The sequence below is a fragment of the Maylandia zebra genome, linkage group LG10, assembly GCF_041146795.1.
Source record: "Maylandia zebra isolate NMK-2024a linkage group LG10, Mzebra_GT3a, whole genome shotgun sequence".
Lineage (NCBI taxonomy): Eukaryota > Metazoa > Chordata > Actinopteri > Cichliformes > Cichlidae > Maylandia > Maylandia zebra.
In genome coordinates, this window is record NC_135176.1 from 3336218 (window position 1) to 3355888 (window position 19671).

Consider the following 19671-nt stretch of genomic DNA (forward strand, 5'->3'; position numbering starts at 1 on the left):
TGGCAGAAAATTGATATAGTATTTCATCTGGAAAAAACCCCAAAAACCTCTTACCAGCAGAAAACATGGTTGGAGTAGTGTGATGGTGTGGGGCTGCTTTACCTGGACCAGGATGTTCAGGACCTGGACGACTTGCTGTTATTGACGGAACCATGAATTCTGCTCTTTACCAGAAAAGTCTGAAAGGAAATGTCCAGTTATCAGTTTGTACCCTGAGTGTTCTTGGGTTGTACAGCAGGACAATGATCCATAACACACCTGCAAGTCCACCTTAAAAAAACACATGAAATTAAGTTTTTGGAGTGGCCTAGTCAAAGTCCAGACTTCAGTCTGAGATAGTGGACCAAAATTCCTCCACAGCGATGTGACCGATTCATTGTCAGTTATCACAAACATTTTCTTGCAGTTCTTGGGGTAAGGGTGGCACATTTAGGTTTATGGGCAACAACTTTGTCCATGCAGGATCAGGTAGGCTAACATAGCTTTCTTTCCCTTAATAAATGAAATCATCATTTAAAAACTACATTTTGTGCTTCATCAGGTTAACGTCTACTAATATTAAAATTAGTTTAAGCATCTCAAATGTGTAATTGTGATAAATATGCAAATACAAATTACTTAGAGTAATTCTCAGTTCCACTTTACGGAGGCAGGCTACTGTTGACTAACGTTTGGAGTCCCAAAAGTTTGGGCGGTGTTAGCAGTCACCCTAGATGTCAGGCATTAGAGTTGGGCGATTGCTTCCATAGTCCATTCATCTTATTATTGGCATCTGATCGATGCCAATACCACCAGGCAGCAGAGGATCCTGCCATTACATTAGCACTAATATCCTCCATACAGTAGTATCAGAAATATCCCCCTCTTTTTGTCTCTTATTTGATGATGATTATGATGAATTAGTCTAGGAATGAACTGCTGAGCTTGCACAAATACATCTGAGCTCCAAGTGTCAGTTACATGTGAAGCTCTGACATAAAACTATGGCTTGGCAGATAATGTTTTTGTGAATAATGAAAATATCCATCCATCCATCCATTTTCTTCCGCTTATCCGGGGCCGGGTCGCGGGGGCAGCAGCCCAAGCAGAGAAGCCCAGACCTCCCTCTCCAAAGCTTATCCGGGGGAACACCAAGGCGTTCCCAGGCCAGCCGAGAGATCTAATCTCTCCAGCATGTCCCCGGGGCCTCCTCCCGGTGGGACATGCCCGGAAAACCGCGCCCAGGAGGTATCCTTGTCAGATGCCCGAACCACCTCAACTGGCTGTGGAGGAGCAGCGGCTCTACTCTGAGCCCCTCCCGAATGGCCGAACTTCTCAACCTATCTCTAAGGGAGAGGCCAGCCACCTTTCGGAGGAAGCTCATTTCCGCCGTTTGTATTCGCAATCTCGTTCTTTCGGTCACTACCCACAGCTCGTGACTATAGGTGAGGGTAGGTGCATAGATTGACCGGTAAATTGAGAGCTTCGCTTTTACACTCAGCTCCCTCTTCACCACAGCAGACTGGTACAGTGTCCACATCACTGCAGCCGCTGCACCAATCCATCTGCCGATCTCCCATCACTGGTGAACAAGACCCCGAGATACTTAAACTCCTCCACTTGGGGCAGGGTCTTGTCCCTGACCCGGAGTGGGCACGCCACCCTTTTCCTGATGAATATTAATAAAAGTATTAATTTATTATATAGTGCTGTCAGCGATCCGCAATAACTCGCTAATGGAAATTTGCCGCGTTAATGCGGTTATGGCGTTAACGTCAGTTTAACGAGATTAACGCTGGCGGCAATAGTATTATAGTATTAACTGCATCAGTCGGGAATATTGGGAAAGAAAACCCCAAACACTTATCCGCCTTTATTTAGTGACTATTAACCTTCTTCGTCCCCTCTGAAGTCTGCCACAAAAGTTACGTTGGCCATTAATTATCTGATTTGTGTGTTCATCCACGAAATGTGATAGACATGCATAAAATGTACGAAACGGTGCATTTGTTCTTCTTACGCAGACATCCTTGCTAGGCCAGGGGTTAACTGAGGTCAGCCTCATGGCCCGTGTGCTCATCAGTCATGTCTCTCCTTCGTATTACTCAGGCTGGATAGACATTAACCTGAATTACTAGATGACATTGATATCTACCAGAGAGTGCCCTCGAGGCATACGGGTTACCTTTGAAGTTCACCAGGTTGCGAGATTCTCCAATAAGACTGCTGCTCTTACATCCAAAGTGCACGCAGATGATAGATGACATTGATTTGAATGACCTCCATATTATTGGTTTTCTGTACTTTTATTTGTTTACTCTTTATCTGTGCTTCGCTCAACAGCAGGATGTTAGTGAGTTCACCCACAAGCTGCTGGACTGGTTGGAGGATGCCTTCCAGATGAAGGCAGAAGAAGACAGGTAAGCTCAGCTGTACCTGGATCCAGAGGTTGCTGTGGAAACAGTGACCCCATAGTCAGGCAGGTTGTCTGACTTGCTGATGTTGTGCCGGTCTCAGACTACACAGTGTTTTCAAGTGATATGACAGATTAGACTATTAGAGTCAGGTTTAGAGAGCTGAACGGTAGGGAATGAGCAAAAACACTGTCACAAGGGTTCCCTTTTTTCCTCAAACAGCTGAGGTAAACAGTTGCACAAAGCAGCCATTTTTGTTCCCAAACCAAATCAGCGGCTTTCTTCATGTGGGTTGTGTCATAATCAGGCTGATTATTGTGTAATCTGATTCCGACATTAGAATGTGACATATTTTAAAGGGCACAATAAAAAAATTTCCTTGTTTACATGAAATGTGAAGAAGTGAGGCCTGTAACATTATCCTGATTTTTCTCCAGGGAGGGTGAGAAGCCAAAGAACCCAATGGTGGAACTTTTCTATGGTCGTTTCCTTGCTGTGGGGGTCCATGAAGGTGAGACGGGGTGTTTAATTGAAACCAATAAAGAGAAAAAAAGAGGCATACTTGGTCGTATCACAGAGAAATACAGTGTTAGCATAGTCTGATTGCAGCAGCCGCAAAGCAAAGCAAGTCCTTGCCCCTAGTAATGAAAGGTGACCTTGTCTTAATGAGATGTGATCCATGCAAAAGAGGAGAGTGTTTGCATTGATTGTGGAAGACCTCGACGGCTGATTGACATTGTGCTTATTACGCATGACAGTACTGGCCCAGAGCCACCAAAAGCTGGGCCCATGAACTCTGCTGTTCACAAAACGACCTTAATGCCTCATCTGCATGTCCCCTAGCAACTCCAGTCCTGCACCTTTTTTTTTTAAAGTCACTTCCTCACCCTAGTCACTGTGAGGATGTGGGTGCTGAACAAGTAAAAATCACCTCGGATGTAAAGAAGTATAAAAGGTACCATGCACCTTTGTCTTTCTTTTAAACTTTCCAACACCTTTAATGCAGAATGTTGGGAGATAATATAATATACTCATCATGGACACTTCCCTAATAAAATGACATCTGGCACCAGAAGACTATTAAAGCAAGTGACCAACCTGACTTAAGCAATAGCTAAAACATTTATGTATTATAATTTAAATGATAGCGCTCCATTAATTGAGTATGTCATTAAATTATGGCCCATGCTTTGGAATAAGATGTGGCTCTTTGGTTGAGATTACTTCTATGGTAATACAGTATCCATCTTTTATGTACACTTTGTGGTCTAGCTTTTTCACATTTTAGTATAACTTTTTTTTTCTCTGACGTTTATGTTATTTCCAGTTTGAAACTATTTTCCCAAAATTCCATAACTGAAAGATGTGGAGCTGCACTACATTCTCAAAACATGTTTTCCTAACACTGCATGCAAAACCAGCCACACTATTCAGAGCTACTAGTTAATAAACACCCCAGTGAACTCTAATACAATTTAAAGAGAAGCATATAGCGACAAAAAAAAGTGAGTCAGATAGCAGATTTTAAAAAACAAAACCAGTCTGAACAATGGCCGAGTATCCCTTCAGAAATTTGTGCAGCACTGACATTCTGCTTACTGAAGAGGATTCAGTCTGTGATCCAGAACAAAGGTGGAAATACAAAGCATTAAGAAAATAAAAGATTTACATACTTCCTGCTGTTCCCAGTACGGGGCCAGTATTTAATATAAAAAACTGTTGCTTTCTGTAATTACAGAATAACACAGTTAATCCCTGAAGTGATGTAATTATTGGAATTTGATATAACTTTGAATCATGTTACTGATATTCCAAAGTGATGTTCATACCTCTACTGTTGCGTTTTGGGGGCATAGGCCACACAATAGGCACTTAGTGTGCACTCTGGTTTTTCTCAGACGCTCTTTCAAGTGCACTCATCTGTCCATGTCTGTTGTATGTGTGCAATCCCACAGGTAAAAAATTTGAAAACACAGAGATGTTTGGACAGTACCCCTTGCAGGTCAACGGGTTCAAGGACCTACACGAGTGTCTTGAGGCAGCAATGATCGAGGGTGAGATCGAGTCCCTGCACTCAGCAGAGAATTCTGCCAGGTCTGGACAAGAAGTAAGTGCCAGAGCTCGCTAACAGTTAAGCTCCCGCAGAAGAACTTTAGATTTAGATTGGTTTTCCATCAGAAAGTGTTTTATACGTCACAAAAAAATCTCTAATATCCGTCTGATCTTTCCATCTTGGAAAGCCACATTAAATAAAAACACCTGCATATGAAACATTTGCTTTACATGTTTGCATCAATATATATATTCCACAATTCTATTTGCCATCTTCACCTCTCAGTGGCACAGAGAAAGCAATCAGGTTAAAAGTAAGAGATTATGTGCTGGCTCCTCTCCAAAGGGCTAACCTCTCATGACAATGACAATAAAGTTTCTGATTCTGATTTGCCCTTATGTGACACCTGTACTATTTTGGGTTTGACCTCAGCTTAGCTGTAGCCTTGACTGCGCTGTCCCAGAGCTGCCTGGAGCAGCTAATTATCAGGCCAGCAGGTTTGCAGATGAGTATGGCACCCAGCCCTCTGGAAAAAACACCAGCCATCAGCATTGGAAATGAAAGGAGACAATGCCATTCACATCATACACAGTAGCAGGGTTTGCAGATTACTTAACTTAAGAGAGATGAGAAGTGCAAAGTCACACAATGTGTTAGTTGGTGACTGAGGCTATGTCCACGTTAGCCCAGATAGATTTGAAAACGGCTACTTCGTCTGAAAATGCTCCGCATCCACACTGTCGTTTTCAGTCGTTTTCACAGAGTTGTGCATCCACATTGAAACGGCCAAAAACACTTACCTTCCAGTACTGCGCACTCGTGAAACGTGAGACGATTCGACCTGTGCCATTTCCTTCTGCTGTTTATTTACTTTCTGGCTCTTTGAAACGTCGCGGCAAAATGTTGAGGAAAGCGCGAAGTCGTTTTTTTTAAATAGACTAACAATGAGGTGGAGTTGTTGCTGCGAGTAACACAAAAGTACAAAGTTGCAAAAGCGAGTGAGAATTGAAGAATTTGAAGAAAAGCTCTCTGGAGCACATACAGACTGATATTAATCTTTAATAGGGCTGTCAACACTGAGAGCAAACAAAACAACTGCTGTGTAACGCCCTCCGCTATCTTAGTTTAATTGGTCACTTGACTGCATCACTCGACTAAAATGTGTCATGGTTTTCTACGGTCTCTCTGTCCACACTGTGATGTGAAAGCACCGTTTTCAAATGTATGCGTTTTTGAGAGCATTTTAAAAACGCTGCGTTTTCCATGAGCAAAAACGCCGTCTCAGTGTGGACGGGAGGCCAAACAAAAACGCATTAGTGTGGACGTAGTCTCAGCCAACTAACTTGGTCATCTCAAGCCACAACAAGCTGTTTTATTTGTAGAAATAGCCAATCAGACAAAAGCTGGCTTTAAGGCACGGGGAAGGGAAATAATAAACTTAGACAAGAGAAAACCTCAAAACCAAGGATTTGTATTAAACTCAGATATATTTAACAACCCTTAAGATTGGTTGCAATGGCTCAGCATGGGAAAAAATGTCATGGTCCTGGGCCATGTGGGCCCAGTATTCTTAGTTTCTTGTATTTTTGTATTTCGTTCCTTATTTAGGCCATGTTTCCTGAGTTGTCCTGTTGTGTTGTTCCTTATTTGACTTCCCCTTGTGACTTTTATCCCCTGTGTGCCCCTCTATGTATCTGTGAGCCCTCATCTCCCCTCCTTGTGTTTCATTCCATGTTTCCCCAGCCCACTATGCCCGTGCTCTCTCTCTCTCCTCCTGTTTGCACCTCTGTGTACTTCCTGTTTTACTTTGACAGTCTCCCGTCAGTGTTGTTTACTCCTGCCATGTCTTGTTATGTTTATCTGTGTCAGCTGTGTTCCCATGTGTGGCCACTTCCCCTGATCATCCCTCTTGTGTATTTAGTCTCTGTGTTTCATGTAGTCTGTGTCGCGTCGTCTGTGTTACCACCCCCTGTGTTCCGTATCTCCAGCCATAGCTTTTCCTTAGTTTATGTCCAGTTTAGGTTTCTGTTTAACTATTACTCTTATGCTGCCCTCACTCTGTTTTGTTCCTTTCATCAGCCAGAATAAAAGGCTCGCTTTTGTTTAACTCCACTCCTGCATCCTCGCTTGTGTTCGCTCCTGGGTCCACCACACACATTTCCGCACGGTCTGCCTCCGCAGACCGTGACAAAAAAGATTTTCCTCCAACACAGTGCTTTACTTTGCATCACAGTACGGCAAGCTAACCTGTTTATCTTGCATGACATTGTACCCCATTTCTAATGTGGGAACAAATACATTCAAGTATTTGAAACACAAAGTTAGTATAGATCAGTTTGTTTTCCAGGACATTTCACATTCTGATACAGATCCAATGTCTGATTTTAAAAATGAGAACATGACATGTGATCTTTAAATTTCCAGTTCATCAGATGCTGCTGAGTATCTGAGGGTCTGTATTCGATCGTTTTTGAATACCAAAATCCATTAACATCCAATTTTCTTACAGCACTGGTTCACAGAACTCCCTCCTGTGTTGACCTTTGAACTGTCAAGATTTGAGTTCAACCAAGCACTTGGACGTCCTGAGAAGATTCACAACAAGCTTGAGTTCCCCTCTATGCTCTACATGGATAGGTAACGTAATCAGGCTTTCTTTTTTACCACCTCCGTTAGCCTCTAGTGTATATATATGCAATCCTGAAGCTCCTGGTGTGATATGTGTGCGTTGTCAGGTACATGGACAGGAACAGGGAAATAACCAGGATCAAGAGGGAGGAGATCAGACGGCTGAAAGAGCATCTGACGCTCCTCCAACAGCGACTGGAGAGGTATGGCTTGTCCACTGATACCCCATTATTCAGCCAAGGTCAGCAGAACTTGCCAGACAGCCACAGTCATTTTTCACTCAAACTGCACCCTTTCATCTTCTGCCCTTTCCACTTTGTTGCTCCGTCTGCCTCCCTCCATCTCTGCTACGTCTCTGTTTTTCTCTCAGGTATCTGAGTTACGGCTCAGGTCCCAAGAGGTTTCCTCTGGCAGATGTCCTCCAGTATGCCATGGAGTTTGCTTCCAGCAAACCAGTGTGTACCTCCCCAGTGGAAGATATTGACACATCAGCACCCCCTGGTGGAACAACAGGACAACAACTGCCACCACCAAGGCGAGTTTTACAAAAAAAAAAGCCTGAAGTGTGTGTCAGATTTGTACAAAGAAGGTGAAGATGAACGAGTTGAAGATTAGATGGTGCAAAAAACAAATGGGACAAAACATGATAAAAGGTTAATATTATCACATTAAGTCAGTCACAGTTACCAGAACAAACTTGTCCAGTCCTTCCACAGTTTTTGAAAATATATGGAAAGTGGGACATACAAGAGAGGGCTGTGTCACGCAACACATGATGTGACGTCAAAGTCGAGCAAAATGGCAGTGTAAGAGAGTTTCTCACTGTAAGAGAGAGCCCAGACGGTTAGAGGCAGAGGGCCTGGCTCTCCTGTTGACAAATGTGGCTGTAGGGACATGGAATAAACTATCCATTTAGAATTTTTGATTTGATTCTTATGGTTTTGTTTTTTGTTGCAGTAGCTGTCATTTCAAACTATAAAATATCTGCAGTGTGAACTTTTTTTTTTTATTTAGAGATGTCATAAAGTTTACATTTCTAACCCTGCAGCTCAGCTGAGCAAGACTCCTTACCTCCTCTGGAGAGCTCGGGCCTTGCGTCAGGTCCTGCCACTGCTCCCTCTGCAGCCCAGCAGCAGAGAGTACCCATTCATAAGCCCTTCACGCAGTCCCGTCTACCCCCCGACCTCCCCATGCACCCTGCCCCACGCCACATCACCGAAGAAGAGTTAAGAGTGCTTGAGGGCTGCTTGCACCGTTGGAGGAGTGAAGTGGAAAATGACACTCGTGGTAGGGCTATGCTCCTTCTGTATCCAGTCATTTGCACTCAGTTGTGATAGCACGAGTATATTTCAGCGTGATTGATCTGTCTACCGCTATGCTGGCCATTATTTTGGCACATGCTAATAGGTCGTATATGATCCTCTACTTCCAGATCTGCAGGGGAGTATTACCAGAATTCACAGAACCATTGAGCTGATGTACTCGGACAAATCTATGATGCAGGTGAGCACCCAGTCCTTTCACCTTGACTTGTAAAAATAAACCCAACCCTCACATTTCCTTGTTTGCGTTTCTGCAGGTTCCATATCGGCTTCACGCAGTGTTGGTCCATGAAGGCCAGGCCAATGCAGGCCACTACTGGGCTTACATCTATGACCCACATCAGCGTTGCTGGATGAAGTACAATGATATTTCAGTGACAAAGTCATCCTGGGAGGAGCTTGTCAGGGACTCTTTTGGAGGCTACCGCAATGCTAGTGCCTACTGTCTCATGTACATCAATGACAAGAAGCCATTTCTCACAGAAGGTAAGAATGAACTCTTCTCCGGTGCTTGCATCTCTCTTTTGGTTGTCATATTAGAAAAGTGACTCGTATCAGAATGTTGGCTGGATTGTCTTTGGGGGTTTTGAGCTCTATATCACATTACTTTGTGTCATCAGCCTCTCTCTGTATCGATACCTAAATGTGTTTGTCTTTGCTCATAAAACAATAAACATTCTTTTATGCCACAAAATACTGATTTGACCAAGCTACACCTGATACTTCTGAACTGAACTGATTCCCAAATAGACATTTAGGAAACCTTCATATTTCTTTTTCCTAACTCTCCATTGCAGAGGAGTTTGACAAAGAAACGGGGCAGATCCTCAGCGGCATGGACAAACTGCCGCCAGACCTGAAGCAGTATGTGAAGGAGGATAATGAACAGTTTGATAAGGAGATTGAAGAGTGGGACATCATGCAGGCTCGCAAGGCCCAACAGGAGAAGCTGGCACTGGCCACAGCAGCAGCCGCCGCTGCTTCCACGGCATCCAGCACTTCCACTTCCTCCTCTTCCCCTCAGCCCATGAGTATTGAGTCCAGCCCTCCAGACAATGCAGGTCAGAGCCATAACGCTCACAATAGAGAGTAGAATGCTTTATTAAGAAACAGCAGTACATATAAAATCTTTTGTTCCCTGAAGAGTTGTAAAACAGTCTGGAAAAGAGCTGGCAATGTGCGCTGTGAAATTATACAATATTTATAGCAAAACAGAATAGAGTTATTACAAAAAACTGTACATGTATTTCAGTTGTACTGAATTATGGGATACACCCTTAGGCAGTGACGCATAGTTATTTGTTGTTATTCAGGTAAAAGCACTTTTTAATCACATTCTGGTTACCTCACCAAAATAAAAGCATGGAGTCATATACATAAGGAAATGATGCAGAGGTGTCACTGCTTTAAAGTCCTTTCACACATGATTGGCTTGCCCTGCTCTAACCACTAGGTTGAGTGAGTGACCCAGTATTTGTGTTGAGGTGGTCTTTGTGTTCTGCTTCTGCTGTGTCACGATCTTATACATATACCTACAGATAGATACTACATATACCTCGTTCTGTGTTTCTATTGGTTGTGCAAGTGTATATCACACACAGACACACAAGCGCTCTCAGTCAACATGCTTGCATTGTTATTTGCTTGTTGCAGCATGAAAGTATTGTTGCACTGTCAGTGTGTTTTTAATGCTGTTAATTGGAGACTGATGTGCTTTGAGGCCAGCCTGAAGTGGCCATTAAAAGAACTGCAGATTTTGTCGCTTAGACTGTGCTGAAGTGTTGCTGCTTCTGTATGATGGTGGTGTGCTCCTTCTGTAGTTCCCCAGCAGGATCCTGAATACATGGAGCAGCCATCACCCACGAATGACTCCAAGCACCTGCAGGAGGACACAGAGAGGGCCATCTCCAGGGCTGCTGCTGAACAGGAGGAGAGGAGCCCTGAAGCGTTACTAAATGCTGTATGTAAAACATGCAAAGACACACATTACAGAAGACTCACAACAAGTCATGCATGCGCTTTCTGATTCTAAACAAGTCACATTCATATGTGTATTCAACAAAAAGCTATGTCAGTCGAGAGCTGTTACTTAAACACTGCTTTAATCGGTACTTTCATATTAACGGTGGATCACATGAATGCCTCTGTGTTAGATATGTTGCTTATTTTGATGAAGTCAAAGAGCCATCGCTGGTCTGTTTAGTTCTCCTGGTTCACTCAGGCAGTTGGTTTAAAAAAAATAGACTGTAACCTCCCCCGTACCAAACATACAAGCACCAAGCTGCACAGATACGAAGAAAAACCAGCTGGTGAACATAAAGGAGCATTTAGCTTATAAATGTCGGATGGCTTTTGTACAGTGGGACTCTACTGCCCCTGCATCACATGGGTAGGTTAAGCATTTTTCACAGGCTCACTAAGTTTCTTAAAGTAAAGTGCACTAGGGCTGCCACGATTACGTCGACTATCAAAATCGTCGACGACTGATTTAATAGTTGACACATCATTTGAAGCTTTGTAAGATCACAAAAGACGCAGGAATAAGTGGCAGGATTTAAGAGTGTAATAACGGACTGAAACAGAAGATGGCAGCACTGTATGTACAAGGATGCCAGTTGCCGTTAAACCCCGAAGAAGAAGAAGCTGTGTCCCAGAATTCATAGCGCGGCCCTGCTCAGTTTCCAACAATGGCGGCAGCTAGTTAGTTTTAATGTTACTCTTATTATTCTTTCTGGGTCACAAAATAAACGTTTAACATATTTTTAGGCGAGAATGTAGCTGTGTAAACCTCAAATATCTGCTCAGTTTATCAAGACACCACATATTTTCAAAAGCGCTCCGATGTTTTCGGAGACGTCTGTTAGTCACTAGCTCGATAGCTAGCCGGGGGCAAGGCTCACTAGAGCCGTGAGAACACCGGACTCCCGGCAAATCGTTTTCAAACCCACCGCCGTCTTTCGCTACTCAGGTTAAACATGATATATAAGTCACTTAAATAACTTAAAAAATTTATTGTTTGTTCTTTTTCAGTATTTTATTTGTTCCTGAGTAAATCGGTTTGGCTGAGATTAAAGTTATAGTTTTTACACAGCTGAATAAACGTCAAGCAGACAGCTGATTATCAGAAGTGTGAGATGCTCGAGAATATACTCCGGTGTCCTGTTATATTTTAGATAGCAAGGAGTTTATTAAACTTCACCGAAACAATCTGCAAATTTCATTAAAATTTAATAAACTCTCATCTTTTCTTTATTTTTAGTTAGCACCTTAAACACTTAAAGCTGTAAGCTAATGATAGTTATATAAGAGCAGATGCTGCTGGTGCAATAAGCTGTACGTTTTACGTCCAATGGATCTGATTAGTCGACTAATCGCAAAAATAATCGGTGACTAGTCGACTATCAGAATAATCGTTTGTGGCAGCCCTAAAGTGCACCATGGATGATACCTGCTTGACATCTTGGCCCACTGAAGTCTGTAGTGTGAATTTTTACATAAAATAAGCCATTTAGAAATTTTCCACAGCCAGTACTGAGAGGAGGAACAATTACAGCAACTCAAAAAGATTATTTCCCACCTAGGGGAAACACTGCTGTGTCATGTTTATTCAACTTTCTGCCCCACTTTTCCACAACTGTGCCCACTGAGTTTTAACAAGGATTCAGAGTTACTTGCATAGTTTAGAAAAGTCTTATGCGGAGATATAAAATGAGCTCGTTTTATTAAAACTTTTTTCCTCTTCCTGTTTCACCTTTGCCCTATATAATGTTCCTTCTGTTTCCATCAGTCCTCCATCGTTCCTGTTTCATCTGTCCCATTTTCTCTCCAGTCTCTTCCCCCTCCCATCTCCCCTGAGCCTGAGGTCCAGATGAACACTCCCGTAACCCCCCCTCCTGACCTGGTCACAGAGGATGAGTCCCCTGGCCAGCGCACAGTCGAGGTGGCCATTCCTAATGTGGGGACATTTGTCATTGAGTCAGAGGAGGGGGGGTATGATGATGAGGTAGCTCTGGCTCCATCAAGTGTTGTCTGAGCCTGTTTGATCTATAGAATGAGAGGTTCATTGCCCAATTGTATTGGCTCCATAGAGCATAAGGTTTTTCACAATGCAGTGCAGTAAGGTTGGCCCCTTTGTTGGCTGCTCTGCGTTACTCTTGTGAAAAGTCTTTCGTTGAGCCATCGACATCGCGGCACAAAGTCAGGTGGAGACAGGCGAGACTGCTGCTTCATACTGTGATGCACATGTGCTCTTATATGTATGATGCTACTTGCACAAGAGCGCAAACCTCCGCCAAGGCAGCTAAATCTTATGTACTTTTAAGGAGGCAGTGTTGTGTTTTGTTCTTTTTAAACAACAGTGTAAGAAGTTGTATGTAGCATGACAGACATGACTTTGATTACACCAACATTATGTCGGAATAGGTGATGGATAAATAACCGGACCGATTAACTTGAGTTTATTATATAATGTGATGCTAAAGTATCTCTAACGAGAACGATATTCCTCCTTTCTTTCAACGTGGATTGTTAACTCCACCCCACCTACACCCCAAGAAAGTTTTATCAGCATTTATTCAAATCTTCTCGAGCTGCCGTGTTTACAGAATGACACGCACGCACACAAGTGCTACCAAAAACATCAACCCTCCTTGGCAGAGGTAAAAATGAACAGATAGCTTTCATGCAGCTATCATGGAATCAATGTTTCTGTAAATGTTGGCGGTAGTTTGCTGGTCAGTGTGTACTGAGTGCTGAATATCCTCTGTAGGGCTGCTGCTCCAGCCTGTCTTCCTGCACTCTGGGTTGTCTGTCACACATTTTTCATAAGGCTGTCTTGGTTTTTACACATTATCCTTGTGAGCACTGCGCGTTCCGCCTCTTAAACTGACTGGTCGCATCCCCGCCGACTTTTGCCCGTCTAACCAACCGGTGCATGGACTGCTGAGTGATGTTTGGCATGTCCTGACTATGGTACGCCTTGCTGTAGAAAGTTAGAGCAGATAACACAGTGCCTGACCTTGCTCAGTTCATCACCAGGGCCTTGTTTAACATGGTTCCTGCTTCCTGGGCAGGCGATGATGACCCCCGACATGCAGGGTGTAATTATGGCCATTGGCAAATCCAGCAGCGTGTATGAAAAGAATGGGCCCGAGGCGGCCTTTTTTAAGGTACAACCTCTCTCTCCTTTCCGCTCTCACTCACTTCCTTCACCTCCTCTTCTGTTATTGTGTTCCAGTGTAACATTGTTCCTCAGACCACTGCAGTGTTTCCCACAGATTTGGATTCTGTTTGTGATAGTGGAATAGTTTTAGGGGCTTACATGTACACATGCGGCACTCAGGTGTGCTGCTTAAATTAAGCTGTCATTTACTTAAGTAACTTCTCTCTCACACAGTGACAAGTAGCTTATTTTTCCTTTGTCTCTTTGTTCAGGCCATCAAGATGGAGTATGGACGTCTCTTGAGATTTGCCCAAGAAGACACGCCGGTTGAGAATGACTACCGACTACAGCACATCATCGTTTACTTCATCCAAAACCAGGCACCCAAGAAGATTCTGGAGAGGACTCTGCTCACACAGTTTGCTGACAGGAACCTCGCCTTCGATGAGAGGTGTAGTCCTCACTCTGCCACAAGCTTGTAATTTAAAAAATGATCATGTTGCATTTTTTTCCCCCTGGCTGTGTCAGAATCGAGTTGGTTACCTGAAATCGGTTCTTCGTAGTGACCAGCAGAGGGTAGCAGAGACTGTAAGAGCTCCCGTTTTACTCTCAGCACAGACTGGCTGTGTCTCATCAGAGCAACACTTTCATGCTGCTAATCCTCTCTGATCTGCACGCCTTCTGCCTTTTGTTCGAACACAAATCATACAAGGCACATGTCCAATACTGACTTTTTCTTTTCAAATTACCACTGCTGTATATCAAGATCCCCCCTCTTTTAACTCTGACATTTTGGTGTCATTAGGGTGTGTAATGTCCCTTACTATTTCTTAAAACTTTTCAGCTATGCTTGTTGGCCTCGATCCATATTCATGAGAGAAAAATTGATTTCTCCCTTCTCCTCTATTTTGAGCGAGATAATTAGATTTATGTGTGAATGTGGCCTCAATAGGAGCCTCTGGAGGAGTGCTTCACTAGTCCTCTCAGCACTAAAGAGTGATTCATTAAGCCACGTTAAGGCCTAGGGGCAGGGTGGAGCGTTTTATCTCCTGGAGTACCTCACGATGACTCACCAGCTCCGTTTCAGTAACCCCCCGTCCCTCTTCCTCTCACAGATGTAAGAGCATTATGAATGTGGCACGTGCCAAACTGGACCTGATTAAACCCGAGGAGGTCAACATGGATGAATATGAGGTCAGAAGTTGTGCCGTCTGTCTTTTGTTCGTCTAAAACTGTACATTTGAGCAGATTCATACTGGCTGGACAATCTGACTTTGGCTTGTCTCCATCAGATATGGCATCAGGACTACAGGAACTTTCGTGAAACCACCATCCTCATGGTGACCGGTTTGGAGCTCTTCCAGAAGACAAAGTATGTTGACGCCTCTTTAGCAAATGTATAAAAAACCTCAAACAAACAAACCCAGCGTCTCCGTAGAGATTTAACTGATTTCGCATTTTCCTTTATTTTCATGTAATTTCCCATCTTGGTGTTTACCTGCAGGGGGCAGCAGCTTACAATCGTGCAGCTCCCCAGCTTTAAAGTTGTGCAGTGGGTTCACCGAGTTCATTTCTTGTGTTACTCTGTGAGCCGCCAGTGTGTCTTTGCTACAGTTTTATCTGAATGTAATATCTTTCTTTCCAGTTATGTGGAGGCTCTCATGTATCTGATTTACGCCTACCAGTACAACAAGGAGCTTTTGTTAAAAGGCCTGTACAGAGGGCACGACGAGGAGCTGCTCGGCCATTACCGTCGAGAGTGTTTGCTGGTGAGCCCTGTGTGCCGTGTTTTCCGACTTAAACAAAGCGACTTCAAAGAAGCTGCTTGGAACGGAAGCCTTTGCATCAAGCAGCTTTCTTCTGTGTCACTCCCTTTCCTCTGTGTCAAACATCCTCTGCTAAAGTGACTCAGCAAAACTCTCACGGCTAGACGTTCCCCTCCGACACCGAGCAGAGCACCATAATCAAATTGCTTTTGCTGAGATATTGCTTTGGCTTGCTCGCAGCCCACAAAAGATTCCACTGAAGATTTTTCATCTGATACTGACAGATGAAAATCCTCTCAGCGTTGTGAAGTGAGCCCCTTTTCATTTCACTCCCACCAAGCTCCAGGCTATGCTCGGGTATTATTGGTTAGGGCTGGGGGTAGTTTGGTCCGATCAGCCTCATACTGGTCTTTAGCAGCCCTCTCGCTGCTGCACTCAGTAACCTTACACTGGCATTGTGCTTGTAATGTAATCACTGGAGTGGGAATAGGAAGCAGGAGGGCCAGTGAGTGTAAACACATTACCATGAGACACGAGCGTGTCCTCAGCTAACCTCAAACCTCAGGACTGTGCAGGGCGATTGCCCATCTTAGTTCTCTGGCCAGAACGTCTAGCTGTGTGCACTCAGCTGTTTACCTTCAGCTCTTGTTTTAATTGAAAACACTGCTAACATTGACACAGTCAATGTATTTGGATGTTTTGCAATTCCACCCTGCAGTCTCTGATTCCAGACAGCTCGTTTCTTCAGAGACAAGGTCAGGGAGTTTGTGTGTGACAGCAAGGTGTTTGAGGCCTCGACCAGAGAGAAAAGCTTACCTGTTAAATGTCAGGATCCTTTAGTTCCAGCGACTTAAAGATATTCTGTGATATTAATGATACCTGGGATTACTGTTGAGTACTCGTCTAACAGAAGAAAAGGAAACGACACAATTTAGAGTAAAGAAAGTTTTGCTGAGGTTTTCAGACTACGGGGGAGTTGATTTGTGAGGGAGCAGGGTGTGAAGGGACAGGTGTGAGGCACTGATTCTGTGTAAGTCAGAGGGACGGGAGCACACCAGTGCTGCGACAGCAACAAGAGGTTTGTTCTAGCAGCCTGCTCGTCAATCCTCCTCTTAAGCCTGACGTCATTAGGCATTTCCAGGGCCAAACTCTTCTCCGTTTCCCAAAATGTTCAATGTGGCTTCTCTCTGGGGTGTTACAGTGAAGTTTGACATCATGGCATCCATGAAAAAGAGGATTTACGAGGTTTAAAGGACTTGGAAATTAGCTCGCTAGTTTCCATCTGAGGTTGATATACCATGTTCTGACTGAGGGATTTCTATAAAACTAAAATATGCAGTTTTCCTATTACTTTGGAAATGAATGAAGATAGAAATCTAAACAGCAGCGATGTTTGTGGGGTTATTGACGTTGGGCGAGCTGGCATATGTCAGTGTGAGGGTCCCTGATAGGCAGAGACAAATGCAATCATCCTGCAGAAAAAAGACGCTGAAAACAGGCCATTCATCCCATTTAGTGGACCTCACAGATTCCTCAGGCTTTTGTAAATCTATTTAAAAACATTAAATGTGCCCTTTTGTTTCAGTATTCTTAAACCCCCTCTGCTGATAGATGATATAGAAAAACTGGATGTAGCCACAGTGATGTCACCCTGTGGTTTTGCATTTTGAACGCTGGCATTTTGACTTATCAGCTAAAAACTCAAAGTGCAGTGTGCACACACGCGCACACACACACACACGCACACAGCTGCTCATTAGTCCTAAGTAACAGACTAATAAAAGAAGAGAATTTTACTCTCCAAAAGAAACTTCTTGGGTGGTCTGTACCACACAGCAAGCTATGATATTAGTCCAAAATGAATGTGTGAGTAACTAATAAAAGCTTTGATATAAAAGACTCATCAGTGTCCCTCCCCCCCCGCCCCACAGAAACTAAATGAGCAAGCGGCCGCCATGTTTGAGTCGGGAGAAGAGCCTGAGGTGACCACAGGCCTGGGCATCATGAATGAGCTGGTGGTGCCCTGCATCCCTCTGCTGCTGGTCCACGACGCAGTGAGAGACCTGTTGGCGGTGGAGGACATGAGGAACCGCTGGTGCTCCTACCTGGGCCAAGAGATGGAATGTGAGTCCTTAAGGGAGAAGAAACACACTTAGCCTATTAGATATTTCCGGAGAGTTGAAGGCTTAGGTTACTAGTGCATTCCCTCGTACCCCTGCCGAAGATCGCCATAATCAGGCCGCGGCTCAGGTCACGTATCAGAAGGCACAAGTCTGACAGAAAAAGATCACCTAAAGATAACATTTTATACAATACTAATGTTTGTAAGTAGATAGAAATACTAGTGTATTGTATTATGATTTCTCCTATGATGGCATTTCAATGTCATGACAATACAACACAGAACTCTGCACTAATAAACACTTGGACCTACCTGTAGCCACTGTAGCTGTAAGATAAATGCTAAATCACAACAACAGTCACTCTAAACCAGCGGTCCCCAACCTTTTTGTGCCACGGACCGGTTTAATGTCAGACAATAGTTTCACGGGCCGGCCTTTAAGGTGTCGCGGATAAATACAACAAAACAAAATGATACAACCAAGACAAAAACTGTGGTATTTTATAAATATAATAATAAACGCGAATTCACTGTGTAATCGTGTAACTTTATTAGCAGCGTCCTCCTAAGATGCACCAACAACATCGAGAGTAACATCCTCCTCTCTTCCCCTTAATGCTTTCTGGTCGCTATGGTAACGTGTAAATATTTCTTTCAAAATAAGACACACAACTACAACACGGGAAAAAACCCAGGGAAACAGAGTTAACGATAAAAACGTTGAAAACCATAAATTTCACACACGAGCCTCAACTCTCGCGGCCTGGTACCGACTCACAGATAGGTACCGGTCCGAAGCCTGGGGGTTGGGGACCGCTGCTCTAAATCACTGTATATTGTGGGGTAAAATAGTAGAGAGAAACCTCCAACAGCAAGCACTTGGAGACAGTGGGAAGGAAAAACGTCCTTAAATATATGACTTTTAAATCGATCTACTAAAAATCTCAGTGACCGTGACATCCTTTCTAACTAATGAAATGGCCCTGAAAATCTGATTTTCACTGCATGGTGACAGTTCCTTATTTTCTGTCTGTTCACTTCTTGACTGCAGCTAACCTCCAGGAGAAGCTGACAGACTTCCTCCCAAAGTTGCTGGACTGCTCAACGGAGATCAAAAGCTTCCACGACCCTCCCAAGCTGCCCACCTACTCCACCCTGGAGCTGTGCGAACGGTTCAGCCGCATCATGGCCGCCCTCGGCAGGGTGCCCACCGAGGGAAGATGAGCTCAGAGGGTCGCCGAGGTGCCTCTCCCTCATCGCAGGCCCGACACGCCGGGCAGAAATTCATGGACCTCTCTTTAACCCATGCCTTCCTTATCAATCCAGGGGTCACTCGCTTCTAGCTGTTATTCCTCTGTTACTCTTTTGCTGCTATAGGTTTTATCATTATAAATATTATTTCACTTTTATTTTAAGCAAAACACGATAGAGGGCTCTGGAGGAGAGGGCAGACTGCTGGGAGGGGAAAACGTAACGTGAGAGAAGAAGTTGATGGATAAACGGTGGCGATCCTGAAGTGGTTGAAAGCGAAACATGTTCTGCTTCAGCTTAGCAAAAACGAAACGAAACATACACACAAAAAAAAGTTTGAGGGTTTTTCCTAGTTTATTATTGTTGTTGTTGCCGTTTGATTCAAGCTTCCCCGAACGCACTCATAGCCCTTTCTAACGCACCCTTCTCAGTGTGAAAAGGATCACCCTGCCGCTCCGCCTCCAGTTTGGTACAGTATTTCCACGTTTTGTTTTATTTTTCTAAGGAAGTCAGAGCGAGGAAGAGAGCCTCCAGATTTATCAGCGGCTCAAGAGGATCTCAAATGGGTCTCATGTCTTTGTGGACTGCGCCAGAATGAGATGTTTTAAGTGCTGTGGTAGACGGTCATGGACTTCCTGTGGCTTGTTAATAAATTGAGAGAATAAAATTTTATTTATGGCCCTTTTAGGCCACATAAACATGTTTTTGCCTGATGTTGACTTTTCATTTGTTTGCACAAAAATCCCAGTGCACTTCACTTCGTCTCGCCCCTCCGTGCTGTCCTGCTGTGCTGCTTCAGCTGCTATTCTGCAGCTTATTAGAAGCAGGCTTTCATTAATGTGCGGATGCAAACTCCAAAGCGTGCAGCATGTGGTCGCAATAATAAGAATATGAAACGGGGACTCTGTTTTAGCAGCTTGAAAGTGGAGCTTTTTAATGATGTGACTTAGGTCTAATTTCCTGGAGTAATACTAA

The 19671-nt window shown here is 43.8% G+C and overlaps 1 protein-coding gene across 5 annotated transcripts in view; it reads left to right on the forward strand.

Annotated features, from left to right (window-relative positions):
- usp25 (ubiquitin specific peptidase 25) overlaps positions 1–19398 on the forward strand; it is a 36243-nt gene extending 16845 nt beyond the window's left edge. The window contains exons 8-26 of one of the 5 annotated variants that reach the window (XM_076888900.1): positions 2326–2399; positions 2831–2904; positions 4349–4500; positions 6956–7083; positions 7182–7277; positions 7445–7609; positions 8123–8361; positions 8507–8577; positions 8654–8882; positions 9194–9457; positions 10217–10356; positions 12226–12399; positions 13469–13564; positions 13830–14008; positions 14673–14751; positions 14850–14929; positions 15203–15326; positions 17255–17447; positions 18497–19398. In XM_076888900.1, the coding sequence (XP_076745015.1) occupies positions 2326–2399; positions 2831–2904; positions 4349–4500; positions 6956–7083; positions 7182–7277; positions 7445–7609; positions 8123–8361; positions 8507–8577; positions 8654–8882; positions 9194–9457; positions 10217–10356; positions 12226–12399; positions 13469–13564; positions 13830–14008; positions 14673–14751; positions 14850–14929; positions 15203–15326; positions 17255–17447; positions 18497–18669 (2730 nt within the window). In that variant the 3' untranslated portion in view covers positions 18670–19398. Of the gene's footprint in view, positions 1–2322; positions 2400–2830; positions 2905–4348; positions 4501–6955; positions 7084–7181; positions 7278–7444; positions 7610–8122; positions 8362–8506; positions 8578–8653; positions 8883–9193; positions 9458–10216; positions 10357–12225; positions 12400–13468; positions 13565–13829; positions 14009–14672; positions 14752–14849; positions 14930–15202; positions 15327–17254; positions 17448–18496 lie in introns of all 5 variants that reach the window. The other 4 variants (XM_012921976.4, XM_012921977.4, XM_012921978.4 and 1 more) reach the window with 4 other exon arrangements.
- The last annotated feature ends 273 nt before the right edge of the window (positions 19399–19671 follow it).